At 44.1% G+C, this 21,834-nt stretch overlaps 1 protein-coding gene across 1 annotated transcript in view; it reads right to left on the reverse strand.

Moving 5' to 3' along the window:
• syne1b (spectrin repeat containing, nuclear envelope 1b) overlaps nucleotides 1-21,834 on the reverse strand; it is a 150,828-nt gene that overhangs the window by 78,308 nt on the left and 50,686 nt on the right. The window contains exons 26-44 of the mRNA XM_056256044.1: nucleotides 21,456-21,564; nucleotides 21,199-21,363; nucleotides 20,662-20,829; nucleotides 20,393-20,569; nucleotides 9,879-10,019; nucleotides 9,423-9,583; nucleotides 9,155-9,305; nucleotides 8,766-8,993; nucleotides 8,575-8,673; nucleotides 7,676-7,863; nucleotides 7,421-7,544; nucleotides 6,412-6,578; nucleotides 6,121-6,274; nucleotides 4,579-5,204; nucleotides 4,314-4,493; nucleotides 3,926-4,076; nucleotides 3,652-3,810; nucleotides 3,368-3,550; nucleotides 3,184-3,285 (exon numbers count right to left, since the gene is read on the reverse strand). Coding sequence (XP_056112019.1) covers nucleotides 3,184-3,285; nucleotides 3,368-3,550; nucleotides 3,652-3,810; nucleotides 3,926-4,076; nucleotides 4,314-4,493; nucleotides 4,579-5,204; nucleotides 6,121-6,274; nucleotides 6,412-6,578; nucleotides 7,421-7,544; nucleotides 7,676-7,863; nucleotides 8,575-8,673; nucleotides 8,766-8,993; nucleotides 9,155-9,305; nucleotides 9,423-9,583; nucleotides 9,879-10,019; nucleotides 20,393-20,569; nucleotides 20,662-20,829; nucleotides 21,199-21,363; nucleotides 21,456-21,564 — 3,433 coding nt within the window. The remainder of the gene's footprint in view (nucleotides 1-3,183; nucleotides 3,286-3,367; nucleotides 3,551-3,651; nucleotides 3,811-3,925; nucleotides 4,077-4,313; nucleotides 4,494-4,578; nucleotides 5,205-6,120; nucleotides 6,275-6,411; nucleotides 6,579-7,420; nucleotides 7,545-7,675; nucleotides 7,864-8,574; nucleotides 8,674-8,765; nucleotides 8,994-9,154; nucleotides 9,306-9,422; nucleotides 9,584-9,878; nucleotides 10,020-20,392; nucleotides 20,570-20,661; nucleotides 20,830-21,198; nucleotides 21,364-21,455; nucleotides 21,565-21,834) is intronic.

Below are 21,834 nucleotides of genomic sequence, written 5' to 3' on the forward strand. Positions count from 1 at the left end.
TCCAATACTATAGTATATAAACTGAGGAAGTTTATTAGCGTGAATTTTGTAACTAAGGTAAATTATGTCACAAACCTGCCTGTTCCTGTCTGTCCTGATCTCTCTATTGTAAGTTAAATTGATCAGAGCACTGAGACTATCACCTTTTGTCGTTGAATGGTCTGGCTGATTAGATTGGTTTCTATGCATTCGAATCACACTGTTATGCTGATGAGATCAGGGCTGGGGAATTTCCAGTAAGAGTTAAATCCTGTACTTAATTTACATGCTTTGTTTCAGAGTGTCTCCACCTTTAAGTTAATCCCTCCCCCTTGGAATGTATATTTAACTACAGGGTAGTCAGACTTGGGTAAGATTTTTGGACGAAGCAGACTTGAGAATACTACAGCGATGCAACAGCAATAAAAGAACCCTGCTTAAAAGATACACCCGAGTTTCCTGGTCTTCGCTTCTGAGTTTTCAAACACTTTAGAAGAAAAAAGTTCACAACACAGCCTAATTACTTTATGAATTTATGTGAGAAAACATTTTTTTGCAAACACTGTTGGTCGAGACTGCCTTTTGAGCAAATGTCTTGTACCGTATTTTCCGCACTATAAGGCGCACTTAAAAGCCTTTAATTTTCTCAAAAAACGACAGTGCGCCTTATAATCCGGAGCGCCTTATATATGGATGGTGAACTCACGTTCACCAAGACGGGGAGACAGCGCCGGGCGACTTACGCCACTATCTGCCAATGGATCGTGGATGCCTGGGCTGATATATCAGTCTCAACTGTGATCTGAGCTTTTACGAAGGCAGGAATAATCTCTTTATTCAGCCGGCTCACATCATAGACAGTATAAGAAGTGGACAGAGCCATCTCATTGGAACTCAGTTGAGACAGTTGAAGCCCATTTTTAGCGATTTCTGAGCACTTCCGTTCCTGACGCGCAGACTCAAACCGACTCAAACTAAGCTTGATGACGTGAGCAACCTGTCTGACAGACGTTAATCTTCTAGTAGCTGTGCGTGAAAATTGCCAACGTTAATCTTGCAGAGACGGGGAACTTGAGCAAAGAGTTCTTTGGCGTGAGTGAGCAGGAGTAAGTATTCCGTTGCTTTTATGGACTCATTATCTATGGGCTTCTCCCTTGACGGGGCGTCCCCCCGATTGCCTGCGAGCTTCTCCTCCTGTCTGTACGGTAATTTCTGTACAGCGCAACAGAGAGTCGAGTGGTTATGACGCAATCGTTAGCCTATTTTTACTAAAACTGTTTCTACGGGGCCATAATGTAACATAGAAGGTAATGGAGCACTTTATACATTGTCGTGTTTCTTTAGAAATAAATAATGGACAAATGGAGTCTTTAAACGCCTCAGATGTAAAGTTATTCGCTGTCAAAGTGACGCCAAAATGAATGGGAGTCAATGGAAATGCTAACGCAAGTGAAGTTCTGCTACAACATGGCGGCACCCGGCCGGCTTCAACTTCCGGTCGATGGATTACCCCCTTGGCTCACATACCTGTATTTACTTCCTGTTTTCGGCCGAAGTCCACAGTAGTTGATTGTCGAGTTCGTGCGCGCGATCAAACCTCCTCCGTGTGTTCAACATCTGATCCGGATGAACTATCCATTTGAGCTGATATTCTCAGAACACCACACAGCACCGTCATCGTCTGACAGCTGACAGTCTGAGTCTCCACTGTTGCTTAGTTACCAATGATCGCGCACGCGCACTCGACAATCGCCTACTGTGGACTTCGACCGAAAACAGGAAGAAAATACGGGTATGTGAGATGGCTGAATAAACATCATTTTTATTCATATCTTTCACATTTACTGCAGTCAGATTCACCGTGTTCACTCACATGGCTGTGCACTTGTAATGACACATTAAGGTTGTTAAAGGAACACTCCGACTTTTTGGGACTTTAGCCTATTCACCTTATCCCCCAGAGTTAGATAAGTCCATACATACCTTTCTCATCTCCGTGCGTGCTATAAGTCTGTTTGACGCACCCACCGCTAGCCTAGCTTAGCACAAAGACTGGATGTAAATGGTTGCAGCTAGCATACTAATCCAAATAAGTGACAAAATAACGGAAACATTTTCCTATTTACATGTTGTGGTTTGTATAGTCACAGAGTGTACAAAAAACAAAGTCACATGAGACACAGACATATTTTAACCGTATAAATCCTGGGAACTATATTCTCTGAAGGCGAAGCACTGCTACTTGGGCGGAGTGATAACCGCAGCACCTGAGACGAGCCGTGGTGAGGAGCAGAGAGCGCGTCTCGGGTGCTGCGGTTATCACTCCGCCCAAGTAGCAGTGCTTCGCCTTCAGAGAATATAGTTCCCAGGATTTATACGGTTAAAATATGTCTGTGTCTCATGTGACTTTGTTTTTTGTACACTCTGTGACTATACAAATCACAACATGTAAATAGGAAAATGTTTGCGTTATTTTGTCACTTAATTGGATTAGTATGCTAGCTGCAACCATTTACATCCAGTCTTTGTGCTAAGCTAGGCTAGCGGTGGGTGCGTCAAACAGACTTATAGCACGCACGGAGATGAAAAAGGTATGTATGGACTTATCTAACTCTGGGGGATAAGGTGAATAGGCTAAAGTCCCAAAAAGTCGGAGTGTTCCTTTAAGAGGCTAAAAGCAGGTTTAAAACTTGTCCCGTTTAAGTCAACAGGGTGCAAATTTTAAAAAGAGGATAATACGGTGTAGGCAACACCGGTTTTTGTCGTTGTCGTGTGTAGCCTACTGACAGCACTCCAAATTTACAAAAAAAGAGCTCAATGTTAAAATTGTCCTTTAACGTTTGAACAACGTTACCATGGGAGTGAACGGAGTTGTCAGAACGCTTAATAAAGTTTGACTTTATCTGACTGTTTTGTTGACATCTAGTGGATGCATAACGCAAACCCAGTCAAACGTTTGACTGCAGTATCTTATGCGCCTTATAATCCGGTGCGCCCTATATATGAAAAATGTTCTAAAATAGGTCATTCATTGAAGGTGCGCCTTATAATCCGGTGCGCCGTATAGTGCGGAAAATACGGTAGTTTGTGCACCTCGTCAGCGTAGTGTTGTGTAGTATGCGTGCTGCTATGACAAGACGATAACATATGACAAGAAACCTTGTTGTTTAGTGTGACCACCACAGAAATACAGCTTGCCCTTACCTGAAGTTTAGCAGGAACGTCGTGGCCACCGCAAAGCTGTTTCAGCTCTGAAACTTTCTCTTGTAAAGCATCAATCTTCTTTTCTTTTAGGCCAACATCCACCTACACAGAAAAATGAATAACATATTACACAACTGGCGCTCTGGTTTTATAACAGTGTTTAACAACACCGTTTGGAACGTGCCTTGACTTCCGAGAGTTTGTTTGCTGTTTTCTGGCTATCGTTGAAGTTATTGAGTCCATCTGTAAGATCCATAACCGAGCTGTTGGACCAGCTTTCAATTTCTCCACTGATACTGTAGATGTCCACCCACAAAGCAGAGCTTCTCTTGAGACTTTCGAGATTGTCCTCGATTTTCTCTGAAACCTGTGTGTTGATATGAAGAATAATGGCTCTTAGATTCTGTTATATGAGGGTTTTTTTTTTTTTAAATGAAGATTTAATAATTGGCCATTGGACAAACTCACATCAAGCCACTGGTCCACTGTGGCATCTATTTCTGTCTTCACAATCTGGGTGTCGCATTCTGGGATCTTGTTTAATTCACTTAAAAGTTTCTTTCCTTTACTGGAGAATCGCTCTAGCACATCCTGGTTACTGGCCATCTCTGTTTTTACAGCTTCATGCTACAGAGAGGAAGATAATTAAAGCCCAACATTAAAGTTTATCTTGGCAAGTAAAAGCTAGTAACTCTTTTTAGCTGCTATTTTGCATTCTGCCTGGAGACTGGCAGGTTTTTACCTTTAACAAGGATCTCCGTGTGTCCTCTTGGTCTTTTAGGACGGCTTTAATGTCGGCTATGGCATCAGCGCTCTCCAATATCGTGTTTATTGAAGACTTCAGACTCTGGTAGTCTTTCATGAGGTCTACCAAAGCGCTGCTCTGCTCTTGCCTGGAACAAAATCACGCAGCAACGTCAGCTAGATACTGAGAATTTGCACATTTGCTAAACTAAGAAATCAATCACCGTGTGCCCATAAAAGACTAGTGTTTGTTTTTATTCTTTAAACATTAAATGCAATTTGTTTTCTGTCCAGGTCCATAATATTGTTAGGGCATGATTGATTGAGTGGCAAATACCAATAAAATATAACAAAAAAAGTACGGTAGGTCGTTCCTGGTGGCCCACCTTTCAGTGATGAGTTTCTTGGTGTCTTCCCAGGTGGTCTGAAGCAGGCTGATCTCCCTCAGTACTTCACCACCCAACTCTGCATCTCTCTGAGCCAGCTGTTGACCTTTATCCCTGAGCCACTGCTCCTCCTGCTGGTGGGACTGGAGCTCATCCTCCAGCTGATTGAAGAACCGAAGCCTACACACATCACAAAGAAGATGCAGTTCAAAAAACACAGCCACAGACATGTACAAACAACCCTTTTGAAAAGGGCAATCCATACCTCTGCTGTAGAGTATGTACATTGGGCTCTTTCAGGCCCTGTTGATCTGCCTTCTCTTCGATATCCTCCACCGTTTTGAGCAGTTGCTCTTTACGCTGTCTGAACGAGCTCCAAAGAGCACCGAGAGCCTCAGCTTCGCTTTGCTTCGAGCCCAGTAGGTTCCTCACGGCATCGAGCTCAACACTCAAGGAGTCGGCCAATGAGCGGCACGAGGAGCGGGTCTCCTTCCCATTGATCAGGTGGAGATGAGCCTTACAGAGGCTGCCGTCCAGGTTCACGGCAAGCGTCTCGAGACGGCCGATATCGGGAACGATGGCTTCCAGGTCTCTCTGCAGCTCGTCCACACGGCTTTTATCCCAACTCCCAGCGCTCTCCACAGTCTGTCTGAGGCCCTGAAGGACGCCGGCCGCCACACTGTGGGTGTGTAGGAAGGCCTCTAGCTTCTCCAGACTCTCACCTCGTAGATCAACCAGCTGATGGGCCTCCAGGTACGGCTGCAAGGAGCTTTCCCACTTTCCCTGAAGCTGCTGAACCTCAGCAGGCTCACAAACATCACACAAGACCTTTGTTTGCTGTTGAAGACTCTGTCTCATGCTGCTTTGCTTCTGCAGGTCATCTCTCCTCTCCTGGTGGGAAAAAATTATGAAACATTACTTTTTAAATCTGCAATCTCTCTTACTGCCGATAAATAACATATTCTTTGTCCTCATTTTATATTTACTAGGGTTGTCAATTTAATACATTAAACAATTGTTTTTAAAAATAATTAACTTTTTTTTATTGCCTATAATCAACACCTTTGTTGATGAGTTTCTTTTCAACACCAAGAAAAAAAGAAAAAAATGTATCTTGTATATCGTTGTTTGATTTTTCTGTTTTTAATTATTGTTTAATTATTTTATATTTGTTTACCAAACTGTGTAGCGCTTTGGGTTGGAGAAAAGCGCATTACAAATAAAATGCATCATCCTCATCATCACCTTTATCCGTCACAATAATGTCTGTGAATTTTCTCATCAAATATTAATATTTGCAATTCATTTTTAAATTGTGTAATTAATTAGATTAAAAATGTTATTCGATTGATATCCGTAATATTTACATAAGATTTACATACAACTGTTCAAAAGTTTGTCGTCAGTAAGATTTTTATGAAAAGGTCTCTTATGGCTACATTTAAAGAGTAATATTGTGAAATATTATTAGAATTTAAAATAACTTATTTAATTTTCTATATTTTAAAATGTAATCATAATTCATAATCCTTAATATGCTGATCTGGAAACTATTCTTATTCATATCAATGTTGTAAACAGTTGTGGTGCTTAATGTTTAGGATTTTTTGATGTATAGGAAGTTTAAAAGAACAAGTCAAATAAATTAAAATAAATCTTTTGTGACAATGTAAAAGTAACAATGTAGTGTACATTGATCATAAAACAGTTTTCAATAAATAATTTGAGTTTGAGAATATCCATAATTAAGATAAAAGATGTCTGATATTGTTCTTCATTGAATGGAGGCTCTCTTAATGGAACGTACCTTGATATCGCTGGTGGAAGGTTGAAGATCAGTGACATCAATGTGAGAGGACAAATTTAAAGATGAGAGGAAAGACTCTCCCCATTTGAAGAACTTCTGTAGGGCCTGATCAAATTGTTCCACCTGAGAACGGTGCTCCTGAAGAACTTGGATTCTGTAACAGTTTGATGTACTATGTTAGACATACTCTAACATTCATAATTTCAAAAAAACATTATAAAAGAACATGGAAAATATACTGTAAAACGCAATCCAAGTGTAGAATTTAGCCTGCAAATACTTATGACTGACCTGTTAGGTATAGCTGTGGTCTGACACTTCCATCTTTTCTCGAGCTGTTCATGGGCTTCTTTGAGTGTTTTCACATGTTCATCTGATGCAGTGGTGTAAAGGGTTGGTGTTTGGGCATCCAGCCTGTTGTAAACTGACTCCAGAGACTGAAGTTCACTCTGTAGGTGCTTTAAAAGAACAATATTTAAGAAATTTAAGAAACAAAATAAAAAGCCATATTATGCCCCTTTACAAAGTTTAGATATTGTTTTGGCGGTTTACTAGAAAAGGTATTCATGCTTAGATGTAAAAAAAAAAAAAAAAACATTATTTGCCCCATATTTTACATTATTGCAGCCTCTCTTCTCAGTCAGTAACGCTCTGTTTAGTTCCCATCTCTATGAAGCCCCTCCTTACGAAAAGCGCAATGGCGCAATTGGTTGGCTGGACCAGTGTGTTGCGATTGGTCAACCGTTTCGAGCGTGTTTGGGAAATGTCATGCGCCTTACCATAACCATGAGTTTCAACACACTACTAACGCAACTCAACCAGGCCTCGCCATGTTATTTTGCGTATGCCTTGGGCGGGAATGATTTAAATGAGGAATATTGAGGCGTGTTTGTTCCCGAAAGAAAACTCAAGACTACAATCAATGCATTTCAGGAAGTTCAGAAACAGTGCGCACTGATATAGAGAATGACTCCCTTTGGAGTGACTTTGTCCTTTGTAACTTTTTTCATGCTCAAACAGCAACATTACACACCAAAGAAAGTTGAACATCAACTAGTCTTCATCAGTATATGACATTTTCTTTTAAAAAAACGCTTGTTTTCAATAAGGCAGAAACAAAAAATTACATTAACCATTAATAAGCCTGCATTTCACAATTCAATTAAATCCCTATGGATAAAATTAAGCCCCGCCTTTTATTATTTCTTGTTAAATATTCTGTTGCACATGGAAATATGTCACACGATTGAAGTAAAATGCATTGCGAATGCTGTTTCATGTTGTAGCTCTAGTTTATTACTTTCAATTCCAGCAGTTCTCCATTGAGCTTTTGTTTGTCAACCGTGAGGAACTGAGTGTCAGAGCTGGATACGGATTCACATCTCTCCAGGCATGACTGCAGGGCAGACCAATCCTTTTCATATCTGAAATAATCAAAATGAGCAAACGATTTCAATAAATAACCCTTATTAAAGGAATATCTACTCATACAAAGGGATTTTTTTAGGATTTAAGATGTAAATACATTAGATACCAACAGTGAACATAATCATACTTTTGCCAATGTGACAGAAGGCTCTCCATTTGGTTCTGTTTCTCCTTGGCCTGTTTTAAACACTGCTCGTAACTTTGCTGTAGGGCTGCCACGGCTTTCTCTGTCTTCTCCCTCTCGCTGAGCCTGCGGGCACCAGCACACAGAGACAGCAGGGTGGCCTTCAGCTTTTCCAGAGACTGGAACATATCCTGAAAACCAAACAAATCACTTATTCAGACTGAATTGGTGCAAATAAGGGTGTGTTCAACACTTGACAGGTTTGGTTTGAGTAAAACGACCTCTGGTGCGATTGGTCCATTTGAATAAGTGCCATCCGAACCCTGGTGTGCACCAAACAAGTGGACCAAGACCCACCTTTAAAAAAAAACCTCTGGTGCGGTTCTACTGAACGCAATATGAACCAAAGACATCTAAACGAACCAAAAACAAGACGTTATGTCACAAGATGCAATCCTAAAAAGGACTGAATGCTAAAGCATTCCTGGTTTTTCTCATCATAGGAGCTACGTTGCCCATCGGTACAGGCATCAAAGCCACCGTCTACTTGCAGAAGAGCTTCGTTTGTCGGCAACGGAGTAATTCCTGGTGCTTTTTTTGTAAACTCCTTTACACATTTAATAAGCTATTTGTGAGTTCGCAGCTGGCAAAAAAAACAGCATATGTACGCACATACAACGAGCGCATTAAGCCAAGCACACAGATTTGGATGATCGGTAAGTTCTCTCACAAAACGTACTGTTTTGCATCTGTAGTTTCGGTGTTAAAAGCGACAGTGTGAACTGAACTATATGTATTATTTTCTCTTTTTGGTCCAGACCAAAAAAAACAAGAGAACCAAACTACAAGTGTGAACACACCCTTAATCAGAAATGTTCACAAATGACATGAAGGTATCATACCATGTGACTCTGTAGAGTTTTGTAGGTCTCAGATGAAGACACACAAGAGGTGACAGGGCTGTCAAGTTTCTTCTGGATATCTTCAACCTCAGATTGTACCTTTTAAAGGGATGCAATGTCATTAGACAACATAAGAGTTTAGTACGACTCACTGAACTAAATAGCATGTTTAAATAGCAAACATACAGTACCTGCTGAAGATTGGCATTAAACTTCGTCTGGTGGGAGGAGCTCTCTTCCAACTGTCCATCCAGGTGTTCCACACTCTCCTTAAGCTCCTCCCAGTATCTGCCAATCTGTGTCAGACGGGCTTTGATTCGTGCAGACTCGCCAGAGGACATAAACTGGACCAGCGTTTGAGACTTCTCCTCCAGATTGGACAGGACCTCTGATCTCTCCTGCAGACCTTCTCTGATCGTCTGCCCACCATAAATATGCAATCAAATATATAGAATATAATTAATTAAAATTATTATGTATAAAATTGAGTATAAAAGTTTTTCACAGAAGGCATTCGGTCATTTTAAGCGTTTTAAAAGACACTTTGTTCATTTATTTAATGATATATTTATTATTGCACCTTTATGGTACAGATCTGCTGGTCCAAAGGTGCGCTGGAGCTTTTCAAGGCATCCATTTCTCTTTCTCTCTCTGTTATCCAAGTGGAAAAAGCTTCAAACTCACTCCCGAAAGAATCCCACTGATCTTTCATTCCCTCCAAAGTCTTCACACTGAAAAAATCAGACAGTAATCAATCATGATATTATAGTTTCATTATGCATTGATAGATAATTCTTAACGCATCTGTCTATGAAATGAAATAAACATAAAATAGAGTAGGGTATTACTCTCGCTTGAGTCCAGTCTCAACTTTGTCCACTTGTTCACTTAGAGCACGTGCTTGATCCAGGAGGAGAGACTGGTTTTTGGGGCCCAGTTGGATCTCTGCGGCCCTCTTGAGAAGAGTGTTCACCTGTCTGGCCTCCGTTTCACACTGTTTCAAGAGATCCTACAGGAATAACAGCAACAGATGAAGTGAATATTTCTGAATAGATAGATAGAATACACCAAATAATCACAATAAACAATTGTTTTGTTTATTAGGTTACAGTTGAGTGCATACTGGCTATGTTACAATGTCTTGTAGTGAGACTTTTTCAGAAATGTATTAACAGAGCATTTTCTAATGAGGATTTGGGTTGTAAAGGCTCTAGCAGCTCTTCTGTGTTGAAACTAAAGATGCTCATGTTTAATTAAAGGTGATTCATTGCACTGAGCCCATGGAGATCAGGTGTTGTTCTCACCTTGGTCTGCTCCAGCTCTGTGCTGAGACTGTCTGGACTGCTGAAGTTCATCTCTCTCTCTGTGACTGATCGCACCTTACCCACAAACTCCCTCACTGATGCCTGCTGACTGTCAAACTCCTGCCAAGCAGCTAAGGTCACCTGACAACACAGAGCGACATTCAACAACATTGTTTCAAAGTCAGAAAATATTGGATTAAAAAAGTCAAAATGCAACGGCATTCACAACACATTAACTCAACACATGAACTCAACACATGAACTCAACACATGAACTCAACACATTAACTCAACACATGAACTCAACACATGAACTCAACACATGAACTCAACACATGAACTCAACACATGAACTCAACACATGAACTCAACACATTAACTCAACACATGAACTCAACACATTAACTCAACACATGAACTCAACACATGAACTCAACACATGAACTCAACACATGAACTCAACACATTAACTCAACACATGAACTCAACACATGAACTCAACACATGAACTCAACACATGAACTCAACACATGAACTCAACACATTAACTCAACACATGAACTCAACACATGAACTCAACACATGAACTCAACACATGAACTCAACACATGAACTCAACACATTAACTCAACACATTAACTCAACACATTAACTCAACACATGAACTCAACACATGAACTCAACACATTAACTCAACACATTAACTCAACACATTAACTCAACACATGAACTCAACACATGAACTCAACACATTAACTCAACACATTAACCTCAACACATTAACTCAACACATTAACTCAACACATTGGGCCCTATTTTAACGATCTGAAACGCAAGTGTCAAAGCGCAAAGCGCAAGTAACTTTGTGGGCGGATCCCGGCGCTGTTGCTATTTTCCCGGCGGGATAAATGCCTCTTGCGCCTGGCGCAAATCTAAAAGGGGTTGGTCCGAAGTAGCTTCATTATTCATAGGTGTGGTTTGGGCGTAACGTGAAATAAACCAATCAGAGCGTCATCTCACATTCCCTTTAAGAGCAGGCGCTTGTTCTAAAGCGGATTCCTATTATAACGGCGGATTTGCCAGGCGCGCGCCAGGAGCGGTTCACAGCCGAGGAGAGCAACGTTCTCGTCAGGGCCGTAAAACACAGAGAAGTGACATTGGGGATGGAGAAACCCACCCAAATTAACTTCTGTTAAACAGGCGTATGATAATTTGCGTAAATGTGTAAGCTTCATGTATGCTTTTACAATAAATTATCTATCTATCTATCTATCTATCTATCTATCTATCTATCTATCTATCTATCTATCTATCTATCTATTGTAGCCTAATAATGTATGATTTGCAAAAATGAAAACGGCTGCTTAGATGAGAGAATCAAAGTGTATGCGCGTTGTGCACACGCTACATTGATTATGGCCAAGCATGCGCCCTTAAAATAGCTTGATGAACAACGCGCAACGCGCCACTGACTTTAGACTACTTTTTTTCTGGTCAGTGGCGCAATTGTTTTATAGAACAGCAAAATAGCATGAGGGAAAGTTTGCGCCGGAACACGCCTCCTCTTTGCGCTGAACCGCCCCGGGGAGCGCAAGTGTATTTCTTAGTTAACCGACGTGCGTCTGTGGAGGGAAAAGTCCGCTTTGCGCGGGTGCAAAATAGGAATGATACATGCGTCAGTGTACAAAGTCATTTGCGCCGAGTGCAAGATAGGGCCCATTAACTCTGCATTCACAACACATTAACTCAACACATTAACTCAACACATTAACTCAACACATTAGCTCAACACATTAACTCAACACATTAACTCTGCATTCACAACGCATTAACTCTGACTGTGCGTTCACACCGCCGCCGGCGAGAGCGGCAAAATTCGCTCTCGCTGTCCTGCCAACGACGCCGTAGAAAGATTCGTGGGCGCTCTGACGTCGTAGATCGAATGCTTGGTCTTTTATTAAACTTTATTTAAAGGGACCGCAAAGCAAACAAGCATGTTGATCATTATTTATTTTTGCAGGGTGACCAAGTAGGGTATAAGTTGACCTCATGTAATCTTTTAAATGTGAAAGTAAGAAATTGATCGATGGAAAGAAGTTAACAATAATAGTGACATGTTTGCAAACGAAATAAACCAATTAAAAGCCATTTATGTGGTGTGTCTTTTGTGTTCATGGTTAAGTGCTAATCTAATTTGCATTCCCGCTGAAAAACAAGTGTTCTAGCACGAAAATGTTGCCCATAAATAGTGTTGCGCGCCTTCTTATCAAATTCACATGATCAACCTCTCCTCTATTTTGCTTGGGGACTAATATGGTTTACTTGACTGCGTTCTCTGGAATCCTCTCAAGCGGAGGGTTTCTACATTCCGATTGGTTGCCGCCAAACCGCGTCATAGCTCATTACCATAAAGTTGACCTGACTACAACTTCTCAACAGAGCTCTTGCCGGCGGCGGTGTGAACGCACAGTGAATGTAATATGATTTTCAAATGAATAATAATTGGGAAATAGTTCATGTAAAATGAATACATTTTATCTCATTTGTCTTTAACATCCTCATTCAACATTCTATAAAATATACAGAACATAAAAAAGTAACTTCCATTACTTATTTGAAAAAGTAAAAGATATTTTGTTGCATTACTTTACTGTTCACTTGAAACAAGTAATCTGATTACATACTTGTAATGCGTTACCCCAACACTGTTTATATATATTATATGTTCTATATATAATTACAATTTTATAGTTGCACTTTATTTTACAGTATGTGCACCTAAATGTACATACCTAAGAAAGTACTGGTAATTTAAGGTAACTACATGGGTTAAGGTTAGGTTAAGGGGTAAGGTTCAGCGTTAGTACCTAGTTATTACCTAGTTATTACAATTACTATAATAAGTAGTATGTATAGTATGTATATGGGGAACCGGACTGTAAAATAAAGCAATCCTAGCAATATTCTAATATAAAATGTGACCTGATCCAGCAAAATGAGTCACAGTGACCCAAATTTAAAAATTGAGATTTTGGTATAAATGGAAAGAGGAGACCATAAGCTTTCAATTGATATCCTAGTCAAAGTCATACCTTGAATGGTTGTAAAGATATACACATTTGAATTATGGTCGTCTGCCCTCTTTTTCCAATTGAAAACCTGAGAAAATCGCTTTTAAAGTTTTTTGCCCGTTTTTTGTTGATATCTTTCAAAATCAATTACATTTAAAGGGATAAACTATTTATTTTACAGCTTAATTTGACCAAAGACATTAATATATGCTATTAAACCAGGCTGAAGCTCAAATTATTTTAAAGTTTTTATTTGAATAAATAATTTAACAGTAGGCCTACCTTTTACAAAAATGTACTAAAATCAGAAAGATTGAACAGAGGTGCTACATTTTTGCTTGAGAGAGAGGGTGTGTGTGTCTATGTGTGTGTGTGTGTGTGTGTGTGAGAGAGAGAAAGTGAGAGGCAGAGAGACAAGGAAACAGAGATCAAATAATGCTAGTCTATGCAATCATATCTTAGTGTAGGCTAGTTGACAATAACAGCATAACAAATTCATAACGGAGATACCAACAAATATTGGGTTAATCAAACACATTAATGGATTCTCCTTGCAGATAAATAGCTACACTGATTCACATTTGTCAATCACGTTATGTCAATCACGCTTGCACACTACGAAACTTTCATCCGTTATAAAAACAATCGTAAGTTCCCTTTCGAGAGGTTTCTCCTATTGCGTAATAGATTACGCTATGGGAAAACTCCTCTTCTCGAGAAATATTGAAGTCTTTATGTAAAACGCATTGCAGCTGCACAGCATACAGCAATGAGCGAGGCAGCTCGGTCATTGGCTGTGCTGCGGCAACTGCACGAACCAATGACGGGGCGACTCTGAACCCGCTTCCAATGAGCGTGCTTCGCGCCCACGCGCGTCAGAGCCCGCCAAGATGGGCGTGGCCAAGGGCTATATATTGGGCGCCCCGTCGTCTGAGTTCTTTAGATTTAATCTCCTTCAGCAAAGAACCTTCTCTTCGCTGGATCCTCCGGATTTGTTGGAGTCTTTTCGCCGCCGCCGTCGACAAGCCTACAGCAGGACTGCTTCGAGGACGCCGGCGCCTTCAGCCGCCTTCGATCACCTTTTCTGCTAAGCCATCCGGCGCGCATCATCCTATATCCTTTCCAAAAGCTATCAGTGTTCGCCCCCGCGACACTTTTTCTAAAAGAGCAAATTATCAAGGCGTTGTTTCAAATGCCTTCCTGCGCCTCGTGTCGAGGCCCTCTTCAGGACGGGGATCGTCACATCATTTGTGCCCGCTGCCTGGGACCGGACCACGCAGAGGCTGCCCTTACTCGAGGCGGATGTCCCGAGTGTGACGCCCTGGGCCTCACCGAGCTGCGCGCTCACTTCGCCGTTTTCACCGTGAAAGAGCCCACCTCTTCCGTGCTGCCATCTCCTCTGGTCGAGCCGCGAAAGAAAAAGCGCCGCTCACAGAGGCCGCGGTTTGCAGTGATGTCACGCCGGGCCAGTCCCCGCGTGCTTCACCACCACCCGAAGACTCCCCGCCGCCAGTCCAGTTCACACAGGCGGACCAGCACCCCTCCAGCGGAGCGATGGGGCTCGTCTCGTTTGGCGCGTCAGGGGATGACGCTGACAAGGATGACAGTTTTTCCTGTGATGCTGCATCCGACGACTGGCCGGGTTCGTCGTTCGACCCCGCGCCATCGACATCAGCGGGCACGAGCGCGGGCTCCAGCATGGACTCGGAGATCGTCCGCATCCTATCTAAGGCCGTGGAAGACCTCGGGCTCGATTGGTCTTCCCCGGAAGAACCCGCCCGCAGCCGACTGGACGAGTGGTTCCTGCAGGGGCACCGACAGGCCCCTCGACAAAGACCCTCCCCCTTCTTCCCGGAAGTTCACGACGAACTCACGAAGTCGTGGAAAGCCCCGCACTCCGCTCGCCTGAAGCCTTCTTTTTCTTTGTCGCTCTCCTCTGTGGACGGCGCGAAAGAAAGAGGCCATGAGGGGACTCCGCCCCTCGAGGAGGCTGTGGCCAATCATCTGTGTCCACCCTCCAACGCTGGATGGAAAGCTAAAGCTTCTCATCCCTCGAAGCCTTGCCGGTCTACTTCAGCTCTCGCCGGTCGCGCATACGCCGCCGCCGGCCAAGCTGCATCAGCGCTTCACTCTATGGCTGTCCTCCAGGTGTTTCAAGCTAAACTTCTCCGCAGTATGGACGAGTCTGGACCCGATCCTGAGGCATTCAAGGACCTGCGCAGCGCCACTGACATAGCGCTGCGAGCTACAAAAGCCACTGCCCAATCCATCGGCCGTGCTATGGCTAACCTGACTGTCCTTGAGCGCCATCTGTGGCTGACGCTGACAGAGATGAAGGATGCAGATAAGGTGTCATTTCTCGACGCGCCTATCTCCCAAAGCGGCCTGTTTGGACCAGCGGTGAAGGAGTTCGCCGAGCGCTTCACCGAAGCCCGTAAGGACTCACAGGCTATGCGTCACTTCCTGCCCAAGCGATCTAGCTCATCGCAGAGCCGCCAACGGCCGCCTCAGCAGCAGCGAGCTAAGACGGCGCCTCCCGTCTCTCAGCCCAGACCTGAAACGGATTTTCGACGCCGCTCGCGCTCTGCCAACAGGAAACAACCGCCCGAGCGACGGGGACCTCGGCCCAAGATTGTGCTGAACCCAGAGCCTCGTAAGTCCTCCTAGCTACAGGGAGAAAAAGGGGGAGCGCGTGTCTCGCAAGAGCCGGACCGTTCTCTCCAAAACGTTTAAAGCATTACCCAGTCCCCTTACAGGCGGCTGGAAATGTCTATACAGCAGCCAATGTGCCAGCCACACAGCTCGCCCACCTGCAAACAAACGCCGTTTTTACGGCGACACACAGAAATCACATAAAGAGCCATTTTCTGCCTGTCTCATTAAAGGGTCACGTGTCCACACCAAAGTGCGTATTCCCACATATCAAACCTGTCAACGCAGTGCCAAATGTTTTCCCAGCTCAAGCTGGACGCCCCATAAATGTAGATTGTGTGCCAACTGTCACGTATGCACCACTACACACAAGCACTGTTCCCACAGTTATAAACACTTCCCCAGTAAAAGCGGGAAGTTGTATAAAAGTAGCGCGTGTGCCCGCTGTTATGCACGCACCCCAACTCACAAACACTGTTTATATGACCAAAAACCTCCCGCCACGAGCGGGAAGTTTTATGAAAGTGGCGCGCGTGCCTACCACAGTCTATGCACCCCCACCCATAAGCACTGCCCATGCAGTGTTAAACATTTCCCCATCTCACTCTGTGAGCATTACGACGAGCGTGCCTGTAATCTCACACGCACCCCTGCACTCGGCATTCAACAAAGCTGCTCAGCGCGCGCCCGCGCCGCTGAGAGCTGTAAGCTCGGTATTAGCACAGAGCGATTCGCTGGCGGGAGGCATACGTCACTGCGACACGCCCCCAGCCAGCATTCAGCCCATATCTGTGCGAGCGAAAGCTTGGGAAAATATCCCCGACATGCCGAAATGGGTTTTGAACATAATAAAACACGGTTACTCGCTTCAATTCGCTCGCAGACCGCCCCGCTTCACAGCAGTGGTCGAGACGAAAGTGAGAAAGGATGTTTCACATGTTCTACGCACCGAGATGCTCAAACTGTTAGAGAAAGGCGCTATAGAGACAGTCCCTCCCTCTATGAGCGAGGCAGGTTTTTACAGCCGCTATTTTCTCGTCCCGAAAAAGGATGGCGGTCTCCGCCCCATTCTAGATCTCAGACATCTGAACAAAGCTTTAATGATTCGCTCGTTCAGAATGTTAACAACCAAACATATCCTCGCGCAAGTTCGCCCGGGGGATTGGTTTCTATCAGTGGATCTGAAAGACGCTTACTTTCACATTCCGATAGCGCCTCATCACAGGCCTTTTCTGAGATTCGCTTTCGAGGGACAGTCATACCAGTACACAGTACTACCATTCGGCCTGTCACTGGCACCCCGTACATTTACGAAATGTATGGATGCAGCACTTTCCCCCCCGAGGCAGCGGGGAGTGCGAATACTGAATTATCTCGACGATTGGCTAATCCTAGCACAATCAGAGAGCCAGTTAGTGACACACAGATCTTGGATTATCAGTCATCTAGATTGCCTGGGTCTAAGAATCAATTTTGCAAAGAGCATGCTGTCCCCCAGCCAGAATATTTCTTTTCTGGGAATAGTGCTAGACTCAGTGCAGATGACGGTGCGCCTCTCGTCAGAGCGCGCGCTCACTATCCGGCGCCTTGCAACATCGTTCAGAGCGGGCGCGCGCGCACCCGTCAAGCGATTTCAAAGGATGCTCGGTCTCATGGCCTCAGCATCAGCTGTACTCCAGCTAGGATTGTTGCACATGCGTCCTCTCCAACGCTGGCTCAAAAGCCGTGTCCCCACTCACGCGTGGCGCTCGGGCCACTTTTAAATCAGAGCGAATTACGGCTGCATAAAAGCCCTGACGCCCTGGAAAGCTGTCGACTGGTATCAGTCCGGCGTGAGTTTGGGCGTGAACACAAGGAGAAAAATGATCACGACAGATGCCTCCAAAATAGGCTGGGGAGCCCTGTACGAGGGCAGGCCTGTCTCCGGCTTGTGGTCAAACCCGGAGAAGCGCCTACATATAAACTGTCTGGAATTGAAAGCGGTCGCTTTGGATCTCAGAGCCCTGCTCCCGTACCTGAAGGACGAGCACGTCCTAGTCCGAACGGACAACATGACGGTAGTTTCGCATATAAACCGAGCCGCCCGCTGTATGTCTTCCCTCCGGTCGCGATGCTACCTCAGGTCATCAGTCGGATCAGGGAGGAGAAATGTGCAGTGCTCCTGGTAGCCCCACTCTGGAAGAACCAGACGTGGTTTCCAGAACTGATGCAGATGATGCAATCTGCCCCATGGCCGATTCCACTGAGGCTAGATCTCCTCAGGCAGGCCAACGGGATGATCCTCCATCCCCGCCCCGATCTGTGGGCCCTCCATGCGTGGCCCCTCAACGGATTCCCGGGAACCTCCCCAGTGGAGTGTTGAGAACCATCACTGAGGCGCGAGCGCCCTCTACGAGGCGCTTATATGCCCAGAAATGGAAGGTGTTCAGTGACTGGTGTAAATCCAGGAACCTGAATCCTGAGACATGCGAAGTACCGAGTGTGCTCGTTTTCTTACAAGAGCTGTTGGAGGCAGGCCGCACCCCCTCCACGCTCAAAGTATATGTGGCTGCCATAGCGGCATCACATGACCCTGTGGAAGGACGCACACTAGGGAAAAACTACCTAGTTATTCGTTTCCTGAGGGGCGCCAGGAGGATAAATCCCCCACGCCCCCCCCTCGGTGCCGATTTGGGACCTGGCCACGGTCCTGGACGCACTTAAGCGTGCCCCGTTCGAACCCCTCCGAACTGTGCACCTTAAACAGCGCTCGCTCAAGACTGCTCTCTTGCTGGCTCTCGCCTCGGTCAAGAGAGTGGGCGACCTGCACGCGCTGTCATCAAGCGCTACCTGCCTGGAGTTTGGACCTAACGACAGCAGGGTTGTCCTCAGGCCAAAACACGGGTATATTCCTAAGGTGCTCTCTACTCCTTTCAGAGCACAGGTGATATCTTTGGTCGCGCTATCGTCTCCAGCAGACGAAAGCGACGCTAATTTACTCTGCCCGGTCAGGGCACTCAGATTATATTTGGAACGTTCTGCCCTGTTCAGACAGACAGAGCAATTGTTCGTATGCTTTGGCGGCCGCACTAAAGGTCTGGCTGTTTCAAAGCAAAGAATATCGCGCTGGATAGTTGATGCTATAGCGCTGGCTTATGAAGCCAAGGGCCTTCAGTGCCCCTTGGGCATCAGAGCTCACTCTACGAGAGGCATGGCCTCCTCGTGGGCGTGGTCTAGTGGGATACCCATTCAAGATATTTGTGCGGCAGCAGGCTGGGCCTCACCGTCCACATTTATCAGGTTTTATAACCTACAGGTCCCCTCATTGCACTCTAACATACTGTGGGTCTAACTATGCATTGGCTGGGGTGTGTACATGCTGAGCATTGTCTCCTCCCTCATAGAATCCGTCTTTGACTGATGTAGAGGAATTTTCATACATGACAGTACATAAAAATGTGCTTGTGTGTGTCTCTGGACGCCCATCGGGCCGTTCCAAGTTGTCCTTTTATAAAGCCCGCCTTCGGCTGGCTCGTTGGATAATTACTTTGCTCGAAGGCTCAGACATCTGCCTCCGGCTTAATAGAGCGAAGTCAGCACGCACGGCGTTTTACATGGCGTTCCCATAGCGTAAGCTATTACGCAATAGGAGGAACCTCTCGAAAGGAAACGACTCGGTTACTAACGTAACCTCGGTTCCCTGAGAGGAGGGAACGAGTATTGCGTAATCTGCCGTGCTTGTGCTTGGTCAGTTTGCTTCAGTCGATTGAACCTAAAGAACTCAGACGACGGGGCGCCCAATATATAGCCCTTGGCCAAGCCCATCTTGGCGGGCTCTGACGCGCGTGGGCGCGAAGCACGCTCATTGGAAGCGGGTTCAGAGTCGCCCCGTCATTGGTTCGTGCAGTTGCCGCAGCACAGCCAATGACCGAGCTGCCTCGCTCATTGCTGTATGCTGTGCAGCTGCAATGCGTTTTACATAAAGACTTCAATATTTCTCGAGAAAAGGAGTTTTCCCATAGCGTAAGCTATTACGTAATACTCGTTCCCTCCTCTCAGGGAACCGAGGTTACGTTAGTAACCGAGTCGTTTTTCGCATCCGTAGCAATAAGCAGTTTGAATGGTGTTTTGACAATTCGGAGCCACCGAATCAATACGAAAGAACGCATACGAAAAAACGCGGACTCAATGTGCAATGGCCAGGGGGCTTGATGACGCTTTGGCAACTTTGCTCGCTTTTGACAGCGACATTTCTCAAATTAATAATATTTAATCTTTCTGAGGAGATCTGCTAGCTTGTTTATTACAGAGAGCGCTCGCTGCGAGTCTGACAGGAGGGTGGCTGGACCAATCGCGTGCCGGTCAGTCGAAACGGCTTCCCATCGACAAATGATCAGCATTTGTGTACATTTCTAAGCTTTTTGATTGGTTCTATACAACGTGTAACACCATTTAAAGAGCAGAGATAGTGACGTTTCAGGGGATACCCGGGAAATGCTCAGAGGTGACGAGAGGAGTTGAGAAAAGCAATGTTCATTTCCAGCGAATTTAGTACAACTTTGTAAACTTTAATAGTAATTTAAATACCTTTACTCAATTATCTGGACTACGAAACTTTGGGAGATTATTTTTGAATGTCTGTTCTTTGAAATTAGCACAAAAAAGAAAAATCTATTATTTTATTGTTTTTCCACATAATCGGCCCATATCTTAAAATAGAACGTTGCGACTTCCGACTCATTTCGCCAGATCGGGTCACAAATATATTAGTTTTTATTCTTTTTTTTTTTTTTTTGACTTGATCATCCTCACCTCCAGGTTCTTTTCCTGTGACTCTGTGCTTTGATTCATTTTGCTCAAGGTGGTCTCTAGTTTCAGCAGATCTTCCTGTAAGCTCTCCTCCAGGCTCTCCTCCATCTGGAGCAGTTTTCCACGGTTTATCTGCTCTTGCATTTCCTTCCTCTTCAGTCGCACACGCTTCAGTTGTTGCTGCACATTAGGAAAGCACATGAATGTTAGATATAAATATGATTTTCCGCTTCATTATATCAGGGTTGTGATTGATTCAGTGAGAGTGGTACCTGATAAAGCATCAACAGCTGTTGAGCTTCTCTGACAGACTCAGAGTTCAAAATCTTGCCGATCTCTGACTGCAGATCCTGCTGACCCTGCGTCAACTCCTCCAGTGTGGTTTTCACCTCCTCTCTGAACTGCACACAGTCGCTCACCGCCAGCACGACCTTCTCTGACTATTACAGCACACACATGCAATCATCTATTTTATTGAAATATTTAAATGCATCATAACTTGTAAAACAGGACTTTTCTTTTTCAATCAGATGTCTTAAAGGTACAGTAGCACAAAAAACAACTCGATTCAAGGAGGGCGAAATTTTTATGTATTCATTTGTTTTTATATTTCTATTTTATTTCCCTCTGTGATTTAAATTTTAGATTGTTTGTTGGTTGTTGTATTTCAAATGCTGCAAAGCACTTTAGAAAACACTGAATTTAGTGAAATCTGACTGATTTATCAATAACAGCTGATTTACGCTGATATTTTTTTCTTCTATAGCAGATGATTTTGATCTATGGTTCTTAAAATGAGTATGTATTACCTCAGAAAGGGAGGTGAGGAGACCCTTAAAGTCGGTGGAGAGTTTGCTGAGGGCGGCTGCCTGCATCTGGGCGTCACTCTCTGTGCAAACCTCAATCAGAGCGGACAATCGCGTCCTCAACCAGCTCACGTTCCCCTCCTGCAGTTCAGCATCGTTTCTCAGACTCTGCCATTCATGAAGGGACAATTGGTCAACATTTCACACAGCTGTCACACTTTTCTTACCACTTCCGTTTCTTTTCCGTCTTTATTTCTCACCTCAATTGTGGATTTGACCTGTCCGAACTTGCTGGGGTCTCCAGCCCTGTTTCGCAGAAGTCGGAGTTGACTTTCTTTCGACGTTACCCAAGCAGAGAGTTCAGAGAACCTGCAAACACACAAAATAGTCATTATTAATAATTACCAATACAAATTAACTATAGCATTAATATAGTATCAATTCAAATTAATGTATATCGTTCAGCAGTGATTTGATAATAAAAAAAAACAGACAGTACAATAGTAAAGTCATGTTTTATTTATACACGTACATTATACTTATTACATTTATTTAAATAGCACTTTATACAATACAATACAGATTGTTGCAAAGCCTTAAAGTCGTAATGTTGTAAAATCAATCAAATATGAAACTGTA

This window comes from Rhinichthys klamathensis, unplaced genomic scaffold (assembly GCF_029890125.1).
Source record: "Rhinichthys klamathensis goyatoka isolate OS25496 unplaced genomic scaffold, OSU_Roscu_1.1 h1tg000123l_1, whole genome shotgun sequence".
Classification (NCBI taxonomy): domain Eukaryota; kingdom Metazoa; phylum Chordata; class Actinopteri; order Cypriniformes; family Leuciscidae; genus Rhinichthys; species Rhinichthys klamathensis.